The 22,289-nt window shown below is 47.9% G+C and overlaps 1 protein-coding gene across 2 annotated transcripts in view; it reads left to right on the top strand.

The window, feature by feature from the left end:
• The window catches only part of Shrm (shroom), a 483,537-nt gene that overhangs the window by 307,220 nt on the left and 154,028 nt on the right, over positions 1-22,289 (top strand). For both annotated transcript variants that reach the window (XM_084602015.1, XM_084602016.1), the window contains one exon: positions 11,369-13,211. In XM_084602015.1, coding sequence (XP_084458141.1) covers positions 11,369-13,211 — 1,843 coding nt within the window. The remainder of the gene's footprint in view (positions 1-11,368; positions 13,212-22,289) is intronic.

The following is a 22,289-nucleotide window of genomic DNA, read 5'->3' as shown; positions in this document are numbered from 1 at the left end:
AATCTCTCTCTCTCTATCTCTCTCTTTCTCTCTCTCTCTCTCTCTCGTACTGCTCGCTATGCCGCTACCCATTCGATATACCGTCGCATATTCTCCTCATTCCTCCATTTCTTGCTGGTTGCCAGGGCTGTTTCCTCCATCTTCGCCCAACTCACCTCTTCTCGTCAATAACCGCACTCATACTCTGTACTCCATCTATTTGTTTTCCTTTACTTGTTTGTTTTCAGTTTTGTCGTGCATTTCGTGTCGGTAGAGCGAGCTTCTCCCTGGAGCTCTTGCTCCGCAGACCGGGGAAGATTTGCATAAAAAGCGATTACTGTGTTTTATAATGCCGTAGAAGAGCTTCGCGTCAGAGTGCCGCTGCTTGTGAAGGAGTAAGAAAAGTGATAGAGGGGAAAAGGAACAAAATATGGTTAGCAACCTAATGTGTACGTAAAGAAAAATGTCGGCCCATTTTACGCATTTATGAGACTTCATTTTCCTTGGATAACCAGATTCTTCGAAACAAAATGCGCCTACGTGTCTTGATAAAAAAAAGAAAGAAAGAAACTAATTTCCACTAGCTGACACGAGGGCAATTTTTTTTTTTTCCAGAACAGAAATTCCACGATATTCAAGGACACTCAACCCTCTGTAGGCTTGAAGGAAAAGCATGGCGTCCCCCCACCGACGGACGGGCGGGCAATGCAAACGTCCGTCAGGTGGTCGAAATTTCCGGAGCCCTCCACTACGGCGTCTCCCACAGCTTGAGTCGCTTTAGTACATTAACACCCTCTCCCCCGCGCACGCACGCACGCACACACACACACACACTCTCTCTCTGCTTACAGCATTGCAAGAGTGCGAAGAAACTTGGTGACAACACCACGCATGGCGAGATTTCGAAACTTCCGCTTCCTTCGGTCGATCTGTACGTTCGCTTACGGATTCCTTCCTTCTAAACAAACGTTTCTGTGTCGGACATATCCCGGCACTGTGGATGACGCCATCACACACCGTCCGTCCGTCAGGCTCGGTTCCTTCCCGCGAATGGTAGATTATGTCAGCATTTCAAATGGTTGCCCTATATGACTTCGTACGCTTTGCCTCCCGGCTTTGCGCACATCATTAGGCGTGTGGAGTCCCAAGAACTGTCCGCTGCCTTTAAAAAAAAGACGCTTGTCCAGGTGACCAAAACTTTTCGAAATCAATCCAGTGCCTTTCACGACATCTGTCATACGCCATGCACAGCTTTTGGACGTTAAGCCCTGTATACCGTACCATATCTTTTTTTTTTTTTTTATGTTTAAGAAGCACTGGCTCTCTAGAGCAGCTGACTACTCACGAAAATAGTTACCCGGACCCACTGGAAGATCGAATCTTAGACCATTGTTTTCTCATCTGCCGTATATATTATATTGACAACGGCGTGCTTATTCAGACGAAACTATACACTAGTGCGTTCACTGTACCCTATTACGCTGAAACAATAACATATTGCTTTTGTAGCTTGATGGTTATTTATAGCACTCACTCTCACGCTAGTACATGTGCGTCGTTATATGTTAATTTTCTTTCTTTTTTCGTATGTTATGAACAGTAGCGTAGATTAAGGAAATGCGTCTGGCGCGAAAAGATCATTCGCATTGAAATGTCGGACGCCTCTCAGTGTATCGCCAGTGGGTTGTTCCCGAACGTCGTTAGGCGCAGGTAAGTTAGAGTGGTTGTTACGGCAACGAACAGTGTTCGAAGGCCGTGATCAGTAATCGAATTTTAACGGCATGCGAAGCTCTGAACGTCGACCAGTCGACGCGAACGTTATGTCATCTGTTCAGCTTACCTCGTGTTTCGAAAGCATCAGCAGGATGAATGAACTAGCAGCCTGGCGTTTTGCTCGCAAATGTCTGGAGGACGGGGAAAAAAAAAAAAAAGATACAGGATTTCGAGAAGGATGTGTCCACACTCTTTCGTCTGCGTCAATATCTATGTCACCCTTTGTCCAGCAGAAAAAAAAAAAAAAGGGGGGGGGGGGGGTAGAGGGGACTTCGAACGTGGTTTCTTTACTCCGTCGTTTTCTCTTTTTATTTCCAGATGGCATGTGTAGACCGTAGGCCCTGAGGTTTAGTAGTAAGGAGAATAAATAAAAGCGGGCTATATTCGCAAATTCCATTCACGTCCAGCCATCTGCAGACTGCAGGAGAGAGAGAAAAAAAGAAAATAATGACACGGGCACGCCATTGACATGTCGTGCCGTCGCTCGAAGGTATAAAATTTGGAGAGGGGGGGGGGGGGGGGGGGGGGGCTTATACTGCCGACATGACACGGGTAAAAAAACGTCGGGCGCAATGTGTTAGCGGACACATAAACGCGAACTATAAAAGGCGTTGCCGTCCCTGGAAACCTATCAGAGCCTGTGCTTCGCCGAAAGGTAAATAGAAGACGAGACCCGCATAATGTGAAAGAAGCAATGGTAGTAGTAGTAGGGTGCATGTGAACAGAAGGCAGAAAATAAAACGCACCAGCAGTGAGTGAGTGATAAAGCAAGCACGGCCCTGAGCTGAAGGGCGCAATGGCAGAGAACGAAGAGCAGTAGAAAGGAGGTTGAAGAGTAAAAGGGCGGTTACAAAGTAAAGGGCAAACAGCGTGGTGCGCGCTCACGGCACTGCGGCAGCCAGCGGTATTGCCGTCGAGGTCTGGAAATTTATCGCGGGAGAGTATTTCGCGTTCGCGGGAGGACACGGGATGGGTGTGGAGCAGACCTATCTGGTGGGTGAAGGAATTACTGAAGGCAAGGGGGAAGTAGAAAGAAAGAACAAGAAAAAAAAAAGCGTTCAGGTCTGGGGACAAATCGCAATAAAGAAATAAGCCCCCGTCTCGAAGCTGCGGGATCGAACCAGCAGCTGCCATTGGTGCACAGTCTTTCTCTCCTAGAAAGAGCAGTGTCTGCGGCCACAGCGATCAATCCTACGTCGGTAAACAGGACGGGAGACGGGGATGGAGGCGATGGTCCCAGCTCTGTGGCTTCGAACGTTACGTCGTGTGCCACGCGGGATGCGAGAGCTCCGTAGCCTCCGTGCTTGTATTTTTCTCCGTTATTATTATTATTTTTTTCAACCCGGGTTCCCGTAGAAAATTGTGACTACGCAGGCACGGCGGACGATGACGCGCAGAAACCGCAGCCTGCGCCAGCATGGTGGTGCAGCAACGTGATCTGTGCGCCATGGAAACGCTTTTCGCAAGCTGCGTCTTGTCTTTTTCATAATCTTCATACTGCCTCCCTCTCTGCACACATTTGTCGCTCTCTCCACGGAGGAGATAGCCCGGTGTCTTGTCCTGGGTGCGTAGGAGAGGCACCGGAATTACAAAGGACGTGCAGTCATTCTGATGGATGTACAGGCCACAACGAACGCGGCTAAATGTTTCGCTGGGCCCCTGTGTAGGTCTCCTGTTTTGCTCTTGAAGTTTCAAACTTGTGCCTGGCTGGTGGGGATTCTGCATTTCTGGATCGCCGCGGCTTATGTAGGAGCCGTATCAAATAGCCTCGTGGCATCCATGACTGGGCATTTTGTCATTGATACTGTGAAGAAGAAGATGGGCCCCTTCGCTGAACGCTGACGAAGAGGAAGAAGTGTGGAATTGCCAACGCGCAGATTGTGTTGGTCTAGATCGCCCAGCTTCCCCGCGGACCTCGACGCCGTCCTCGACGTACTTCCTCTACATTTGGTGGAGGTGCGACCTGATATCCTTGCCTTACGCTGGAGCTTCGCACCCGCATGGTCCCAGTCACTTGTATGGCTGACGACGAACATACCCCCCCCCCCCCCCCCCCCCTTTCCCCGATGACTCCGCCGGTTGTCTGCTCTGGCTCCTTACGCCAGCGAGACCCTGCCATCTTCAGCGGGACTGACGACACTGACTGCGATGACTGGCTCGCTTCGTACGAGCGAGTGAGCTCATATAATAAGTGGGACGACCTCGACGCCGTCCTCGACGTACTTCCTCTACAATACCATCTTCAGAGAGCGCACATTCTCTTTGTCTTAGCCTTACACGGGTTCCTGCCGGGACTTGTTGAGACGTGCATATTGTCACTGGCCAATAAACTGAGCCTTAACGCCCACGTGTGAGCTAAGCCTGCACCCTGTTATGTCTGCCCGGCAGACCGCATGCAGCGTGGGGGCGATTCTGATATGCAAGTAACAAACCCACATCTCACGAAGGACACAACCAGCGCTCTTTAGCATTCTTCCGCTGAACCATCGAACCTTGGCCACGGAGACCCTAATGCAGATGGGAGTGAAATGCAAGCGCACAGGCATGACGGTGCACGTTAAAGAACCAGAGGAAATTGAAATCGATCTGATGCCAATTCATACAGCCCATAATCAGATTCGGCACTTTAAATACTCGCATACTGTAACCGGGCGAACGGCACACAGTAATGTACGTCATTTGCGAAAAGTTAGGAGCGCACGGAGGACTTGCTTATAAGCCGCGTACGGTGCTCTTGTGGCATCCGTGGGAGCTGTCATCTTCGCAGGATCAGAGTTCCTGTTAACTTCCTGACACATATTTGAAACGTTCGATAGTGAGCCTGGATAATGAGATTTGGGTAGCGAGCCATCCGACGTGGTCCAGAAGCTTGTCTCTAAGCTTTTGCCAAAGGGTGCACATTGATGCGTCACAAGCTTGGAATACTTGTACGGTTAGTGAAATCCCACGTACGCAACCGCAATACACATATGTAAACAGTGAATGCGGATCGTGTGTCTGTAGTGCTAGTTGACATTGCAGCTTCAGTTCTCTGCCCGCCTATACTTCGATGATTCCTTGCCGTTTACGCTACCAGAGCCAGCAGGGAAGGAGACAGCGTCAGTTTCAGTGTAATTGTTGCCTGTAAAATGAAGTCGAAGGTTAATGAACCCCATTCAATATAGAAAACTGCGGTGAGTTTCCTGTGTCTGCGGCGCCGATTACAACGTTCGTGAATGAGAAATATGCATATGACGCAGAGACCCCTTTAACTATTGCACGAAAACCTACATTCGCTTCGCATAAGAAGCATAAGAAGTAATTCAGAAGAAGAGAACCCGCGAAAGTTTATACTCACACAATCAGCCGCTGTCAACATAGCATTATTACCCTTTGCCCAGAACTTCGGTATGGACAGCTTTTCAGTTTGACTTTAGACGTGTCGCCATTTTCTCCATTCTGACTAAAGACGAGATTGCAACAGCCGTGGACGTGAGTGTGAAAATAATATGAGAACACCGTTGCTGAGGTAAAGCTCACTTTGCTGTCATGTTCCACACATTTCGTCACATTTCTGTGATGTTTTTGATGTCAGTACCGTCTCCATTTTATGCGAGGCTACATCTGAGTTGGGCAGGCGTCTTCTCTCTGAAATTATATCATGTGTCGAGATTAGCTCAAAGTGCTTATCACCACGCCAAAATAAGAGTGCAATACTATATTACCTTTCACAAGACCCTTCTGAGCAGCCCACTGCATTTTACTAGCAACGCCGCAATAGTCGTTCAGTATTTTGTGCCATTTTAGCGAGCTGCTTTCATACATCTTGCGTTTTCTTTCTTTTATTTATTTATTTATTTTTTTTTTTTTTTGCTGCGATCCCTTTGTCCCAATTGCTACAATTTATATCGGGGACTTTACTACGGTTTATTTCGCAACGAAAATTTTCTCAACCGCGTCCTTCCTCATCAAGTTGCTGCCTAATATATTTTAGTCTTCTTCTTTTGACTCTGGAGTCACTTTTCTCGTTATATTTCCCCGACGTCGATTTCAATATCCAGTAATAATTTAGCGCTAAAAAAACGACCTTCGCCATCATAGGAAGTGTTGGACACTCTGTCTTCATTTCCACGTCTGCAGAAAAAAAAAATCGATCTTATATATGCGGTACGTTTATCATGCAACGAAGCCAAGTTAAATGAGATGTGGAGCAATAGTCTTAATGATTACTTCTGAAGGGAGCCTAGCATTAAAATAAGAAATGTGAAAAATCTGCAAATATGTCCTCAGAAAGCGTAAATACGTGTCCCTCCTCGTCGACAAAAAGAGGCAGGAAAGAAGAAAACAGAAAAAAAAAAAAAAACAAAAAAAAAACGTCGTAGGGTCGTGTACGAGGAACGGCGAGCGCGTGAAGTGTCGCGATCAGCCATGCGTACTGGACGCGAAATACCAGTGGGACAGAAAGTAGGTGACAGAGGAGGGGATGGTGAGAGAGAGAGAGTGGAGTGTTTTCCTCTGCCTTCAGCGCGTTGGGTGGCCGGTCGGAAATAAACGACTGGCGTTGGCGAGTCTCCATTGCGTCACTATGCCGCTTCTCGACGGGGTTAAGGCTCGCAGAGACGACCGAGACGTTTTTTCGCAACACACACTCATTTACGGTTCTCAGGACCTGACCGATAAAGCGTTAACGACTCGAAGACTAATGCCCCGCGCTTTTATGGGCTAGCGGGCAGATCGCGCATTGCTGCAGTCTACCATTCGCGTAGTAGCCACTACCAACCTTCACATCGCGGCATTAGGACCACCTCTGCCTTCACTAACACTCTTGGCAATGGCTTGCTAATTCATTATCTAGCGATGTTTTTCAGAAGCAGACACACAGAATAAGGTAGTGGGTGTCATGTGTTGTTTCTTATGCGCGCCTGCGTACGAGAGAGAGAGAGAGAAAAAAAAAAGAAACCTCTAAAAATGAATTTTGCCTGATATGAAGCTTGAAAATTTTAGCGTTCGAACATATACAGTAATTCGGCTTGCGAGTTCCAATTTGCAGTGCGGAGTTGTACTAGTGGAACAGCCTACCGCTGGCGTTATCTGACTATAAAGTAGATAGGTCATTATATCCCGTTTAGTGGCCGCTCTTTTAAACTGGAGGCCACTGATGCTTACACGCTAATAATTAGCGTGTAAATATGTTAGCGGGCGCCGCCGGATGGTCAATTTACTCGCCCACACGGGCAAGAAGGCACTAGGCACGTGAAAATGCGCAGCTTGAGTGCAAGAACTTAGCATCAAAATGTTTCTCGCTGCAGTGTTGACTAAGTCACCCAAGGAAGATAATTGAGGTAGCAGAAATGTAATAAGTGTATATGTGCCCCTTTCAAAATACATAAATGAACACGTTGTACGAAGCACCAGCGTCTACATCCAGTACTGACTACATCGCTTGAAACGCAGAGAAGGATCGTTACTTGCGTGCTGCTTTAGCAAATGCCCTGTTTTTTTCCTCAAGGACAGCAGTTTGCGATGGTTTCACTTTGAATTTAGATGTTACAAAAGCAAAGTTCAATACCCGCAACGCGATGATAATTTTCGATGCATTTTTGAAAAGCCGCTTGAAGAGCAGCGCTAGACGGTGCACATTTAGTGGTTAGTATACACGCACAACGGACTGTCGGGCGGCACAGCCCGAGAACTAAGGACCTTAAACATGGGCCTTTGCTTATCACGAAAGCACGAATGTCTGCGGCTCTGCACTCAACGTTATCTACCGCCATGTACTTGTCCACGCCTAGAGGCCCGATGGTGAACCGGCGATGGAAATGGGGCCGAGCCGGATTGATATATTATTCATGACGGTCGGATCCATTTTCTCCGCCCATAATGCAAGCTTTGTCCTTTCTATATGGGCGCCGAGCTGACGCTCGCTGGGCAGGAATTCCTTCGTGTCTGCTGATACGCGTCATGGAAGGAATGAATGGTGCGGAATGATGTATACAAAATGCCGTCCAGTGACCGGTTTTGTCAACGTGACTTCACGTTGTGTAAGATGTGTGTGTACATGTTGCTGTGAGGGTGACTGCTTCTATGACCGCTCCTATACATCGTGGTATTTGATAGAAAATGCACGAGACCAGTAGTCGTGTATGAACTGCTGTCTCTTCCATACCAAAGAAAACAAAAACGAAGTGCAGTACTCTTAATCATTTGCCTATGTTTGTGATTAGACTAGAACACTTTAGGAATTTCCTCCACACCTAAACTTTCTATGGATTTTGGGTTCCTTTATTGGCGCTACGACCTGTATGTGTGTGCTAGCCTAGGCTGAATTGCGATTAGACATGCTTTGATTTTTTTTTTCTTCTGGGTTGTGGTTTCGACAATATCTCATGACCTATCTCTGTTGTACGTAACAGTGACTTAAGGTTATAAAGCTTTAGGCGACAGGCATCGTTTCAGTTGGCCTAGTCATGCGTTTCTTGCTATCAGTGAGCTTCGGCATAGTAATAAATCTCATGCACTGTGTTACAAAACGCTGTCTCCGAACACATGCGCACGGTACGCATACCAGTTGCCTGTATCGGCCTCATCATGATTCTCATTTTTTCGCCAAATTGGTTACAAATGATTATACTCCTAATTTCTTTGCCGCACTCACACCTCCTAGGTTACTCATTTTCTTTGAGCTAAACAACGCCTAAGGCGTTTTTTGCAAACAACTATACAAGTTCCTAGTTAGGTACTCTTTTGAGCCAAATAATTGGATCAGGTCATTTTGAAACTAGAACTCTTTATTATATATATATATATATATATATATATATATATATATATATATATATATATATATATATATATATATATATATATATATATATATATATATATATATATATATATATATATATATATATATATACCCTCTGCAGCACATTCTGGTGCTAAGGTTTTATTGAGCTTTTCGTTGCCCGATTACGCATTCTTATGTATTTTCCCGACGTCTCAGTGTTTTCACGGATAAGTCGCCTTTATCATGCGTGAAAGTCCCTTGTCTGCTTTCTATAAGGCTCCCGATTTCTTCGTTTCAATACAAACCTGCTTTTATGATGCTGCACGCTGCTTCGCATTTGATGATCCTTTTCTTGCGTTAAATGCTTACACAGGAGTACCGAAAGTGTTTCACAACATTGACGTCGTTGCCAGGCTACACATTGATAAAAGCCGGTGTGAAAACTTTTTGCTAGAACAACTAGTAACATCCGAGGAACATGTAAAAATGTGGTTGCCACCCAAGAAAGGCGCTTCCTTTTTTTACCCTTCTTGCTAGGTTTTCACTTATCGCGGCAAAAACGCCGTTCAACACCTTGTGAATTGTAAGCGGTGTCCTGTCTCACCCTTCATTTCCTTCTTTATCCTCACGCATGAATCTTTCGATGTGCGGCCGCATAGTGGCATCCACGCATTCATTGACCGCAAGCCCCGCGTATCCTCCGCGAGCGCAGGCATCTCTGCGGAAGGGGCACGCGCCTTTCGTTGCTCGAAGCGCTGACCGTACGCAGCTGGCTCTGGGCCGAAGGGAGGGACGGTCGTAGCATCGGAGCTTCTGCGGAAAGCCATCTTTCCAGGCGGCCGCCAATGCTGGGGTCGTTAGGAGCCCGCTGGACTCAAACCGGCTCTATTGTGCTCCTGACGGTGCTGCGGTCTCTGAGCGCCCCCTTTCTGCGAACGCATCGTTTACCTAATTAATGGACCTTTCCTTTTGTTTCCTTTTTTTTTGTACTTTCTTGGGGAGGAGTGCGTTGCGGTCGAAGTCGACTGCACTTTGTTCTTCTCATATCCGAGAGAGAACGTGCGCGCCTTTTGAGAACAAACTGTTCTTCGTTGGCCGCAACATCGAACTCGTGTTGGTGCTGTTACAATTGGTGTAGGGTACCACAGCCGTGCGGTGCTTTACAAAGCCGCCGGCTCGCTTTTATTTTCCTTTTTTATTAAGCGTGACCTTCTTGAACGCCACTCATTTATCTTTCTCTTTTTTTTTTTTTTGTTTTGTCCGCATATCTTTACCTTATATCGTGTATGCTTCGCTCGCAAACTAAGAGCTCTTGTCGCTTTCTCTGAATATTTTCACGTCATATCGCGTATGCTTATCTTGCAAGTTAAGAGCTCTTCGCCTGTGCCGCATGTAGGTGGCTGCGTACTTTCAACGGGAGCTTATCGCGCTGCCTTCTTATCTTTCCCTGGTTTTTTATCTTCCTGGCGATTTGCATGCGTACGTGTACGGTGCTTTGCGGAGGTTCGCGAGAGTAGGAAAGAAACAAACTGCATGGCTAGTGAAGAACAAAAAATGAAAGAAGAGAATGGGGGCAGGACGGTGAATGAGGAACGAACAGGGAGTAGGAGGTGCACTGGCGATCTCGCTTAGTGTAGCTTATTGATTTTACAATTATGGGCATCGATTCGGAAGCCCGAGAGGAAGAAGAACGCGCGTTGCGACAAAGAGTCCCTTGCGTCCGTCAACCGGGAAAACAAAGAGCGAAAAAAAGAAAGAAAAGAAAGTGGGGCCGTTACCTCCCTGCTCGTAAATCAATGCGCGGTCTAATTAAGATTAGCGTTGCCCGCTTTCCTCTTCGCTTTTTCGACCTCTGCCGTCCTTCGATGCGTGCTTCTTTTGTGCGTGCTTCCTTTCACGAACTTCACCAATGTTTATTGAAGGTTGCTGTTGTTTTATTTTATGTTGTCTCTTCTGAGTGGGGAGGTGAAATGATCTCATCCTATCTGCTACCGACGATAGAACCGAAGCAAGGCTAGCTTGAAGCCATTGTGAAGGCTCCTACGTCATTGCCGCTCTTTCAGCTTTTTTTTTTAATTTGTTTATCCAGCATTGTTTCCTTATTCAGCTGGGTGATTGTTGAAGATTGCGCCGATGAATGAACCATGTTTTCTTGAGGTATCTGTTCTTTCGCTGCATCGACCCGTGGAAAGCGCACTCTGATTTTCTCGAAGTATCTGCTTGCCGTATAAGCCAAGTGCGGGGAGATCTTGACGCGGTATTATTAAACTGTTACCGAGGATAGTTCTTGCAAAATTGTGCTAGTTCTTTGTTTCTTCTAATGCATTGGCGACCCCCTTCTTGTATATTCTTATCTCTTATAATCAGGACGATTGTACAATGCGCTAAATAACAATGACGCAGTCTTAAACTGATAAACTGATCCATCGGCTTTGAAACAATTCTCAGACATGTCCTTTCATGCTACGTTGGTTTATGTAACTCTCCATTTTGAGATGAAGCGCCTTGTGTCTCTGGCCTTTGAGATCTCACGGTTGAAAGTTTATTGTTGCTGTTAAGGTTTCGCACCGTCTTTTATTTGGACTTAGCTCGTTACGAATAATTGGTTAAATAAATAAAAATAAAAAATTAAGTCTTTACATATGTGGAGAACACATTATAGCAGCAGCGGGTTGCTAGATGTACTCGAAATGCTTTTCTTTTTTTTTCTCAATTTGCTGCTGTCGCGCCCTTACGCTTTGATGCGAAGTTAAGGTCATCCACAGACTTGTTTTGTACAAGGGCGTTGGTCTTGGTTTTTCGTTTTGTGCGTCCCCACAACTTACGCCTCCTCGCTTCCCGTTCCCGCAGGTCGTGGACAGCAGGCCAAGGCAGTCCCGGTGCTGGCGCCAGGGACGCTTGCCGGGAGGCCGGCGATGGCGGCGGAAGTCCGAGGAGCTGTTTCATTGCCGGCGAATCTCTGAGGTCACCAGGAGGCGGAGCACCAGGCTCGGGCAGCGGTGACGATGACGACATGGTGACCCGACGCTTCAAGAAGGGCACCGTGTACAGTGCTCTGGCCAGCCAAAGCGGCCTGGACTTCTCGCCGGTCGTGCTGCAACCGACGAGGCCCAGCTGGGGTGAGCGTGCGCAGGCTGGCGGATCCGAAGATGACACCAGGGTGCCACCGCCACCACCGCCTCCGCTCAAGGAGAGGAAGCCAGCTCCAGTGCCATCGCACGAGAAGTACCCGTCGTGGCCCGTCACGCCATCGACGACGGCAACGTCGGTGAGCTGTAGGTCCAAGTCCTGGACTCAAGAAACGGACTATCCCAAGGAAAAAGCTCAAGGCTACGCCAGACCCAAGAAGAGCTTCAAGATCTCCACGCAGCAGCTGCAGCCAGTTCTGGAGCGCGCTTGCGAACCCGGAGCCAAGAGGTCAGGCCCGCCTTCCATTTGTGATGACAGTGGTGGCATTTCCGGGGCCAACGAAGCTTGCCTCTCGTCCGACCTTTCCAAGTCATCCGACTGCAGCGCCGACGCCTACCTGAGCAAGTACGACGAGTTCCTGAGGCAGTACCAGCGCTGGAGCGAGGCCCCGTTCCTCCAGAGGCTCTACCAGGAAGGCGAGAGGGACGGCTGGCCGCGTACCACTGAGGCACCGTTGAGTGAGTCGGCCTGCGACTCGCTCGGCTCCAGCGGCGGTTCTAGCCAGGACACTTTGAAGTGGCACGGCTCGTACAGCGACTTGAGCGCTTTCTCCGCATCCAATGGCTCATCCCTCTTCGACAGCGGCCACTCCACGCTGCCGGATAGCGGTCGCCTATCGCCGCAGTCCTCATGTGACGGCAGCTTGGCTGATGGCAGTCAGAGACTGGTCTCGCCCAGCCAGGCGGCCGTGGCACGCAGCGCTCGCGTACTACAGCCCAAGCGGCACGAGTCGGAGAGCGTGCTGTACTACGCGCCCAGCGAGTCCCAGCGCAAATCACAGCAGTCATGTAGAAGAAATGAGTCCTCGCGCGTGGCCCAACTGAAGGCAGCCTTCGACCCTGCTTGCGCAATGACGGCACAGTCCAGTCGGAAAGAGCCCCAGAGACTACTGTTCTTAGATCCAGAAAAGAAACACCGCGTCTCAGACCCTGAGTTGAAAGCAATACAAAAGCAAGCCGTCCTGTCATTCTACAAGCGGCAGACATCGCAAGACTCCAAGAACAGCAGCGGAAGGAACAACAGGACGCTACCGCGCATTCCTTCGTCAGCCAAGTGGTCGGTAGCGGCCTCGGAGCCCACGACGAGTCAGTCGCTGACTACAACGGTGAACTCTGTAACGTGCGTGAGGTCTGCAGAAGTCAAGGACAAGCCCGAGGCGCCTTGGAAAGGCCCTCGGAGTTGGTCCGTGCCCGACATTACGCAACAGCTCAGCGTGGCTCCCAAGTCACCGTGGGGCCCCGTCGTCTCGACAACGTGCAAAGCACTTTCGGAAGTGTCGAGCAGGCGCTCATGCGACGGAGTTTCGCTCAGCCGGACTCCATCGGTGAACTGCAGGTCGTCGGCCGACCCGCCCCCTGTCAAGAAACAACTCTCCGTGGCTGTGCCAAAGGACCCGCCCCAAGGATCGCCAAGTAGTGAGCTTTCCTTCTCTGGAAGCAAAACGCCAAAGTTTGCGTCGTCCTCCCACTCAGTCGCCACAGGATCTGATCAACATGTTACGCAGGTAAGACTTCGCATATCGGCGCCACCAGAGGCGCTGGCTTTCATTCCCTTTTCCACTGCCAATACCCCCTTAAGTGAAAGCTTCAAAGAACGCGCTGCACACATTCGTGTGCTGCGGAAAGTAAAACGGACATATTTCGCCATAGTAGCACACACCAGGAACCGGTCAAAATAAGGCCATTGTTGATGGTGACGATGTCAAAGTCGATCGAATTTGTACAGAAAAAAAAAAAAAAAGCATGCTTGTAGATGCCAGAAATTATCGTCTCCCGGAGAAGGAATTCGTGTCAGGAAACGAAATGTTGTTTCTTTTGATAGCGTTTGCGTTTACGTTTACATTATTCTCTGCTTTGATTCGGGAACCACTGAAACTTGGTGTGCATTTGCGAAACTCTTGTATAAATAGGCTTCCATCTTACGCGCATTGTCCGTTTCTTCTCGCGGTTCATTATTCCGCCTCTTCTAGAGCGCTTTCGTTTCGCGCTTTTTCATGTTTTCCCGTCTTCTTCACAAAAACGTCTTTTTGACACCGGCCTTCCGCGAGTAGTTAGTCTTACCATTCGTTCAGCTAGCCGTCTTGCACTCCCTTTGGCAATCTCAATGTTTAGCCGATGAATTCGTAAAGAAGGCGTCGTCCCGTTTCCGCGCAGAGGCGTAAAGAACTAACAGAGAACCTCCGCGTGCTCCCTTTGTCGCCGCTGCATCACCGCTTCGCGCGTTAGTCCCCATTCCCAAAAAGGGTGGCGCTTTTTTTTCGTCCGTTTTCCTTCCTCTCCTCGCCCTTTGGTGCGGCCTAATTACGGACGCGGCATCTCCCCTTACGTGTGCGCGCGTCGCATCCCCCAACACTCGGCTCCCACCCTTCGCTCGCCGTTTCTGCCAGAGTTCCCGAGGGAAGCGCCGAGTTCTGTGGAGGGCAGCGCCAATCAGAGCAACGACAGTGGCAGCGGCAGCAGCAGCAGTAGCTCTGAGTCCTCCCTTTCCGCCTTTCCGCTGGATTCCTTCTCATCACTCTCACCGGCGTTCTGCTCTCGGTCCTTTTATTTGCCTCTTGGCGTTTCTTTTTCCTTCGTGCCTCTTTTCTCACCTTTTCTTGCAGCACAGCTCTCGTCCCCTTTGACTTCAGCTTTGTTCGGCCTTCTGTTGGATTTTGGTTACTTGAAGAACTTTGGCGCGGTTGTGGCAGCATCTTGTCGCGCGGCTGTTGAGGCCAACGGATTGGATGTTCTCTTTTATATTTATTTGTTTTCTTCGCTTTTCTCCTCTTCTTCATTTTTCAATTATTTATTGGCATCTTCTGTATCGTTCATTTCCTTCGTGCATGCGTTGCAGTTAGGAACACGCCACTTGTTCCATTTGTGCGCTTGCCTTTAGCGTTAATGCTTGCGTTCAGGCTGACCTGCTGGCCATGTCGTGAGTACTTTATTTGTGGTGGCAGCGCGCCAGTGCCGACTTCCTTCTTAACCTTTCGCACCTGTTTCACTTTCTTCTATTTCCTTTTTCGCTTCGAAGTAGTAATTGCGAACTGCTTCATACAAAAAAAAAAAAAAAAAATCAAGACTGCGCTCTACTCTGCTTGAGAGCGTAAATGGCGAAAGCCGTTTCAAAAGGTTCTTTTCACAAACTGCACCGTCATTTTCATTCCTGTCATCATGATCATCATCATCATCATCATCGCTAGCGCTACTGTCATTATTATAAACTAAGTACACCGTCATTGTGATCGCTGGTGCCATCATTATTACTAAATGCGTCGGCAGTATAGTCGCTACTATTATAATTATCATTATCACTATCTGCATTGTCATTTTCATCGATACTATCATCCTCACGCTAGACTAGGGGAATTGCGATCGGTTTCTAACGAACCCGGCGTGAGTAGATTTTTTTTTTTTTTTAATGTGACACACAAAATATACTTATATTTACACGAGAACCTTGTGTTATGTGTTATTATACTAGCACAGATTGAGAGAGTGGGGATTAGGGAGTAGCAGAGTGCGTGACCGTGATCTAAACCAGAAAGGGGATCTGCAGGCGGGAGCCATTCAACTTGACCGCATCATTCCCCCAAGGAATGCGCAAATTTTCCGCGCGGTGGAATATCCGCAGCACGCGCTGTATGGGGCGAGGTTGTCAAAACGCCGGCTGCGCTGGCAGGTGTCATGCAGTGCCTCCTTTATAACAACCAAGAAATGGGAAAGGATTGAGTGCCAGTTGAAGGATGGTTGCTGGGAACAATATAGAGTAGGCTAAATGTGTATATGTATAGAAACGTATCACGTAAATTTTTTGCCTTAGCACACTGCAAAAATACGAGTAAAATACCTGGAGAGCTGCATTCAAACTTGAAATTGTCGAGTTTCGTAAACATCAGGCCATCTTGTAAAATCAACATTCGAGCAAATTTGTACCTTGATACTGCAATGGGTGGGGCTTTTTTGTGTATGCATGTGTGCGCGCACACACCTGTGTCACCGTTTTGAGCCGGCATCTCCGATAGTCACAATAATGGTGTGTTTTCCACGTTACACACATACCAGAACAAAGTGGTTATCTTCTTCTCAGTGGTGGCACTTATACATTTAGTGCACTCGTCTTCTTTCCTCGTTGTATGGAAACCGGTCCCAATATCGATCAAAACGGCGTAGGATCAACAAGAGCGTGACGTTTCGTGAATGGGAAAACGTGTGGCGACAGCCATTGTTCTTGGCCTTGCGGCACCCCCACGTACGTCTCTCAAGACAGGAGACAGTTTCCCAACGCCCCCGTCGCATTCGGAGCACGGAAGCTAGACCCACGATCACACGAGTCAGAGTCGCGGAAAAACCTAGCTTTCTTCCTTTCCACTCCTTTCCTCTTCCACTCGACTGATGGTTCGACGTCGCGAGGAAAGTCTTTCATGTTTGCATGGATCGAAAGCGGGCTTTCACAACGTCTCGCGTCGGTTGGCTGCGAAACGCGGCTTCCTTCTCAGCTTTTCCTTCGGGAACATACGGGCGCGTAAGGCTCAGGCTTGCCCAACCCGCATGGCCCGACGTACGCACCAAAACCACCAGTGGAGACCCGGGGAAGAATTACTGTTGTGCTGAGCCGCGGAATTCGGGAGACACGGGTGAGAGAAAGAACAAAGAGCAGAGGAAGAACGAAGCAATGTTGGGAAGGAAAGGCTCCTGTTGTGTAGCTGGAGCTGAGCACAGGGTGCCCTGCCCACATCGAGCCGTTCTGAGACGCCGCGCCCTTTCGCGCGCTCTCAGACTGCTCGTCTAGCCCGTATAACGTCTCGGCCGTGCGCTTGCGCTGACGGGTGCATTCGGCGAAGTATTTATGTTTATTGGTCGGTCGTAAAGGAAGCGGGACGTCCTGTGAGCGAGCGCACCCGCGTTTTTATTACGGGCTGTAAATACGCTCGCGTGGGTCTTGCTCCCGGTCGGTCGTCCCGCTGGGTCCGGCCTCGGTGTACGAGTTTGCTTGGAGCCTGCGGAGAAAGTCCAATTTATTGAGACAGAGCCTAGCCGGAACACCCTCGGCCTTACTCTTTCCTATTTCCATCGCGCGAGGAAGGATCCTCGCGTATGTAAGCTGTCCCCTACAACCGCTGTGTCCCCCGTCTCCTATTTGATGCTTGCTGCTTTTTTTATTCTCTTTACCCGTACGTGGTAAACAGAGAGGCAATCTTCGACATCGTCTGGATGATGTGTGCTTCCCACTAACGCACGCTCATCCGTTTGTACGGCGCATGTATTCTTTATATCTTCTAGCCTAATTTTATTTTGTCCCAAAAACTGATTTGGAAAGCAAATACTGTCTGACGACTCGCAGCTCAATAAAGGGAACTATATAAGCAGTTCAGTTGGCATGTTCCTTCGGTCAGAGCTATTTGCCGCTTCGCGGTCTATCTCATTACTCTAGCAAATTAAGAATTACTGCATTTTAGAAAGACCATTTGCGAACTTTGTCGCGATGTAACTGCATTTTTTTTTTCTTGCTAGCATGAACATGATGCTTTCTTTCTCCACTCGTGGCATTTGCGTCGGCTACGTGCGTGTATAGCTCGTTATTGCTTGTTGCAGTGAAAACGAGGCCCTTTAAATGTCACGTTTAGTTCCAAATTTTCGCTTACTTTTTAGAAATTGTGCATTTTGTAGCATATGCTAGAATAGTTTGCTACTGTCTTGGTGCCCTGTTGATTTTCATCAATATTCACGCGCTTAGCGAGTGCAGATTTATGTGGCTGCCTCTTAACGAATATTGGGGAACAAAAAATAAGAAACTCTAAAATGAGTGTGACAACTGTGAAACTATACTGTCTGAATGCGCAAATAAGGATTATATTGGATCGCTTTTCTACAGCTGTAAATCAGGCTTGAAACCTTCTGCGGCTTTTTCGTTCTGATGTGATCAATTTCGGATGAGAACATTTAGTTCAAAGCTACAACTGATAAACTGGTGAACTACACTAGGCGAAATTCGCTGAAGGAATTCCGACCTTTAGAATAATAATGAAAAAAAAAAAAAAACCTTTCTTCGACATAAAGAGGCTTATGTCATAAATGGTGTTTTTCGTAGATATTATATAAATTACTTCACACTGCGTATCCGTCTTAACAGCAGAAAACTGACCAACTACAAAATCACATCATTGTTTGAAGATTGCATCAACGTGCGAAGCTTAGGTAATTGTGTTGTGTTAATTTTTTTTAACCATCCTGCCAACCGTTCACAACGTGAATCTACGGCTAGCCCAAATGATTGAGATACACCTAAGAACGCACACGCTGCTTAAATTAATCTAGTTGAACTCTGAACATCACTTCCGATGTTCATCCGGGTCAAAATGACTTCAATCTTTCGTTGTTTACGACCTCATGTGTGTAATAATAATAATCATGAGTCCTTCTTGCTCACTGATTTTCTGAACTTGTAAATTTAACCTCTAAAATACGCGTCTGCCTTATATATGCCCCTCCCCTCCACCTGCTTTTTTTTTTCTTGTGACATATATTGCTCATCGCAGGACCTCTGTAATGGTCTTAGCAGGTATTTTCCAGCCGTGCGTTGGAATGCAAAACCGAAACATGAGCACTCGGAGGCGGCGCATTTCAGAGCGGACTGGCTGCGATAAAACGCAGATAAACGAAAAAGGAAAAACAAAGAATATGGTTCAACTTTTGCCGAATATCAAACAAGCAAACTAAGCATCCCGTAAAAGAGCATACCGCGCGCACTGAATTCGGGCCGAACACGAGCCTCGAAAAAGGAGTTCAAGAGTACATCTTAGAAAATGCGACAGTCGGTGCGCATGCCGATCACGGAAGCCCCCTTTTCTTTCCTTCTTGGCCCGGAGAAAAAGTGCATGACTATAGCTTTCGCCCCCAACTACTCGACGCTGCCAAGGCTGGCTGCTCTTCTGCTTTAGAAGTCTTCCGCTGCTTCCGTTGAATTTTGCTGCCGGTGGTATTTCGAAGCCAGGCACGCTTACAAAGCCGATGCTGACTCCGTCCGGTCCCTGATGCTGTCCCTCTTTAATCAACATAGGCGAAAGGGCCGCACAGAGAATGTCGTTGCGCTGTGCAGTAATTGGCGCACTCATCATATCAGCCAATGGCTAACCAGCTGATCGCCGGAACAGAAAAAGATTTTCATTCTGTCTTCGTGTAGGGGGCTTCTCCTCATTACGGGTCTTTGTGCAGTGGTGCACGCTTTACAGGCGCCCGCTTTCCTGCCTGCCTCGCTTGGCTTTAACCGACTCTTCGCTGGCTGGGATTTCTTGTCATGTTTGTTATAATAAAAGCGCTTCGTCAAATTTTACAATTAAGATAATTTTAATATGAACGAGATGCAAAATCAGTTATACGAGATAACTTGGTTAGATGCGCTGTCGCCAGCTGCCCGATTTTATAGTGGTCCCAGACAAAGAGGTCTTGCTCTTAACACTATTGTATCGCGTGTAGCTGCCCAAGCAGCTATGCCTGCCTCAGAATAGCGCTAAGAAAAATCAAGCTATATTCTCGGTGTCATCATCTTCGCTGCCAGCGATGCGGCGACCGTCGTCTCGATCCCATTCTTTCTCGATCACGATTCGCCTGCGGCCTCTGATGCGCCTGTCATGATATGTTTCCTTAGCCTCCTGGCGTCCTCGCATGCTACAACAAGCATGATCGATATCCAGTAACAAGCCAGGGGCCTGGGGAAATCCTGGCGCGCATCCTCGTGGCAAGCTAGTCCGGGAGCGGGCGCCCTTGTGCCCCTGCTAGGGATTTCGCTTGTGTGAGAGTCCCAGCTGTGAGGACTTAATGGACGACGGCTGCCAGATGAGCTTGAGAAGGCCTTTGTCGGGCAGCTCCATTAGCGGTTTTCCCCTGGGGTTGCCTGCTTGCCTGCCTTCGCGCCTCTCGTTAGACAGCCGCCGCCTGCTCCTGTGTCGTCGCAGTTTTGTTGCTGTGGCATTTCCCCGTGTCAGCCGCCTTCGTGCTGCTTTATCTTCGGGCTTCGATCCTTTTTTTTTTTTTTTTTCCGGCCCCTTTTTGCGCCCAGAGCGCTGTGCCACATAGCACACTGTTGGCTTTGACGCTTCTCGTGGCGTCTTACATGTAGAGGCACTTTTGCCAGAAAGGCAATACGAGGCGTTCCGAAGCATGTTTGGCTTCGGAGAAGAAAACAGGCTACTTAGTATGGGGCTGTTTTCTTTTTCTGCGTAAACCTTTTGGTGAATCACGCTTTTAAATAAATGAATGAAGAACTGACGTTGATATTCATTTGATAAGCAGCGTTACATGCCTATCTTCGAGAGGGGGCCAGATTCTCTGCTGAGTACTTTAAGAGGCGGTATGCGCAGCGCTTAATAGCACTGATAAGAAATTCAACGTTGCCTAATTTTTGTTTTCTTTACGCCTGCCATAACCACTGACAATATCCCAAGGGATTCGTGCCTATATTTTGAACGCCAACTCGCCGTGTATCCCATCTTCAGGTGTTGAATGATTATTAATGTATTACGCAACAAAGCGATAAGCTATACCAGTATCGCTATTGTCTGCAACGAACAAAGACATCGACGCAGTTTCTCTTTCTTTCTATTGTTGGCCCCAGCTTTCTTCGTTAATTTTCAACCGCTCTCGCTAGCGGCGCAAGTCGTGACGCATAATGCGTTCGCATGTTTTGCCTGTCGCTTTGCGCAGCGCGCCAGGCGCAGCCACCCGTCATAGCAAACGCCAAGCATTCGTGAGCGTGTAATTTGTCCGATGCTTATGACGACGTTTGAGGCCTTGCGCCTGATGAACTTCGTGGAGGCAATCCTGTCCGAGCGAGCTCGCATCTCGCAAGAGACCCTTAATTAAGGCCTGGCTTCTACTCCTGCTATTCCAAATGCGCATCACCGACTGCTGCCGTTCTTTGCAGTTCCGTAGCTACCATTTTTTTACGACCCTTTTGGTTCATGCACATTCTCTCTCTCTCTCTCTCTCTTGCCCGCTACGGTCCTCTCATGGGTAATGCTGGAAAGTCGCGTTCGAGGAAGCACAGTTAGCCGCGCCATTTGAAGGCAGTCCGTGCCTCGTAAAGTCTGCGCCGGCAAAGAGCCGTAGATGTCGCTCTCCTCCCTGCCTCTCCTCTAAGCGCTTCGTATGGCGCTTTTGACGGCACTCTCTAGGGCGTTAAACGGGTCCGCTCCGCGCGGCATCGTCTCTGCTACTTGGCGAATGACCGGGTCTCGTTTGGAACGGGAAGCGGCTATCTTTGTCCGGCAGCGGGTTCCATAACTGCCTCGCTCGCGGCGTGAATGACTCGTTTGTTTGGAGAACGATAAACCCCGGGCCACGGTTGTGCTGCTCGAAAGCGATCTTTTTTATTTTTTTTTTCTCCATGAGCTTCTGTATACACAAAGACTCAACTGCGCCGGCAGTCATTAGGACGCTACCCCCGTTCATCATAGCTCCCCAGCTCGTTTAGGGCGCTTTTGTCGCCTCACTCTTGCTTTTCATGTTTTACGCTTCGATTGCCCTCTTGCTGCCCTTCATGACGGGGCCGGCGAGCATTCTATAGTTTGTTTTGTTTAACGACAGAGGACATTAAAATTGTTGTTTCTTCTTTCTAACGGACACATAACTGTTATTGCTTGCATGGCACGTATTGCGAAAGGTAAACAAGAAAGTTTGTTGATAATTGATTACGCAGCGTGCTTTCTCGCGGGCACGAACAATGAAAATTACCACGATTGCTTTGGTGCTGCAGTACGTAATTGAGTTAGAACTTTGCTGGCGTCAGTGAGTTATCTTGAACAGTGTTGGCACAATAGAAAAGAAAGTCGAGAAAAAAAAGAGTTCACTTCTAGGTACGCGAAAAAGGATAAATCATTTCATGCAAACTCGGATTTATAATCATGTAAGCGAATATAAGCAAGTACCCGGTTTATTATCTAGCTATTTCTTTTCGCCCCAAACTCATGATGTGGCAGCGTCGTCGTATATTTTATGTCTTGTTTATATATTGACCTCTCATTGGCGGGTAGCCTGGGCTTAAATCTCTGTGAACGCTTTGATTCGCCGTTCAGCACAGCTTTTGCTTTTCTTGTCGCAATCATCGTGGGCGTATAGTATAATTATTTAAGGTCGTATCAGAGGTTTTGCTAATGTTAATCATTAGCGGTACCGTCGAGTTGTTATAAATATTACAGCTACATTATTCGGAATGAAGGTACTATTCTTATTGTAATTTTTCACTTATTGCATGTGTTCTTTTTGAAGTTTTTCGGAGTGTCCGGCGCTGTTTTTCCACAGTTCTTTTTTAATTTAGCTATCTTTCCTTCTTCACGCAGGGGACCCGGTGTAGAGCAATAGTTACTGACAAAAAAGTCACAATAAAGCCCTACGAACAACGTTCACAAGGCGCAAGCAAATCATACGTATGGTAGCCTAGACTAAAGCCGAGAGTGAGCAGTTATACTGATATCGGAGTGTATATATTTCAAGTCGATTTCAAAAAATTGAAAAGGTGCATACATAACTTTCAGCGATTTTTTATTTAGTTGCGCCTCTTTCTCCTGCCTTCGAGAGATAGCGCTGGGCTCGTACAGGTATAC

Source organism: Amblyomma maculatum, chromosome 4, assembly GCF_055883805.1.
Source record: "Amblyomma maculatum isolate TAMU_Amacu chromosome 4, ASM5588380v1, whole genome shotgun sequence".
NCBI lineage: Eukaryota > Metazoa > Arthropoda > Arachnida > Ixodida > Ixodidae > Amblyomma > Amblyomma maculatum.
This window is presented reverse-complemented; position numbering and strand designations above follow the sequence as displayed.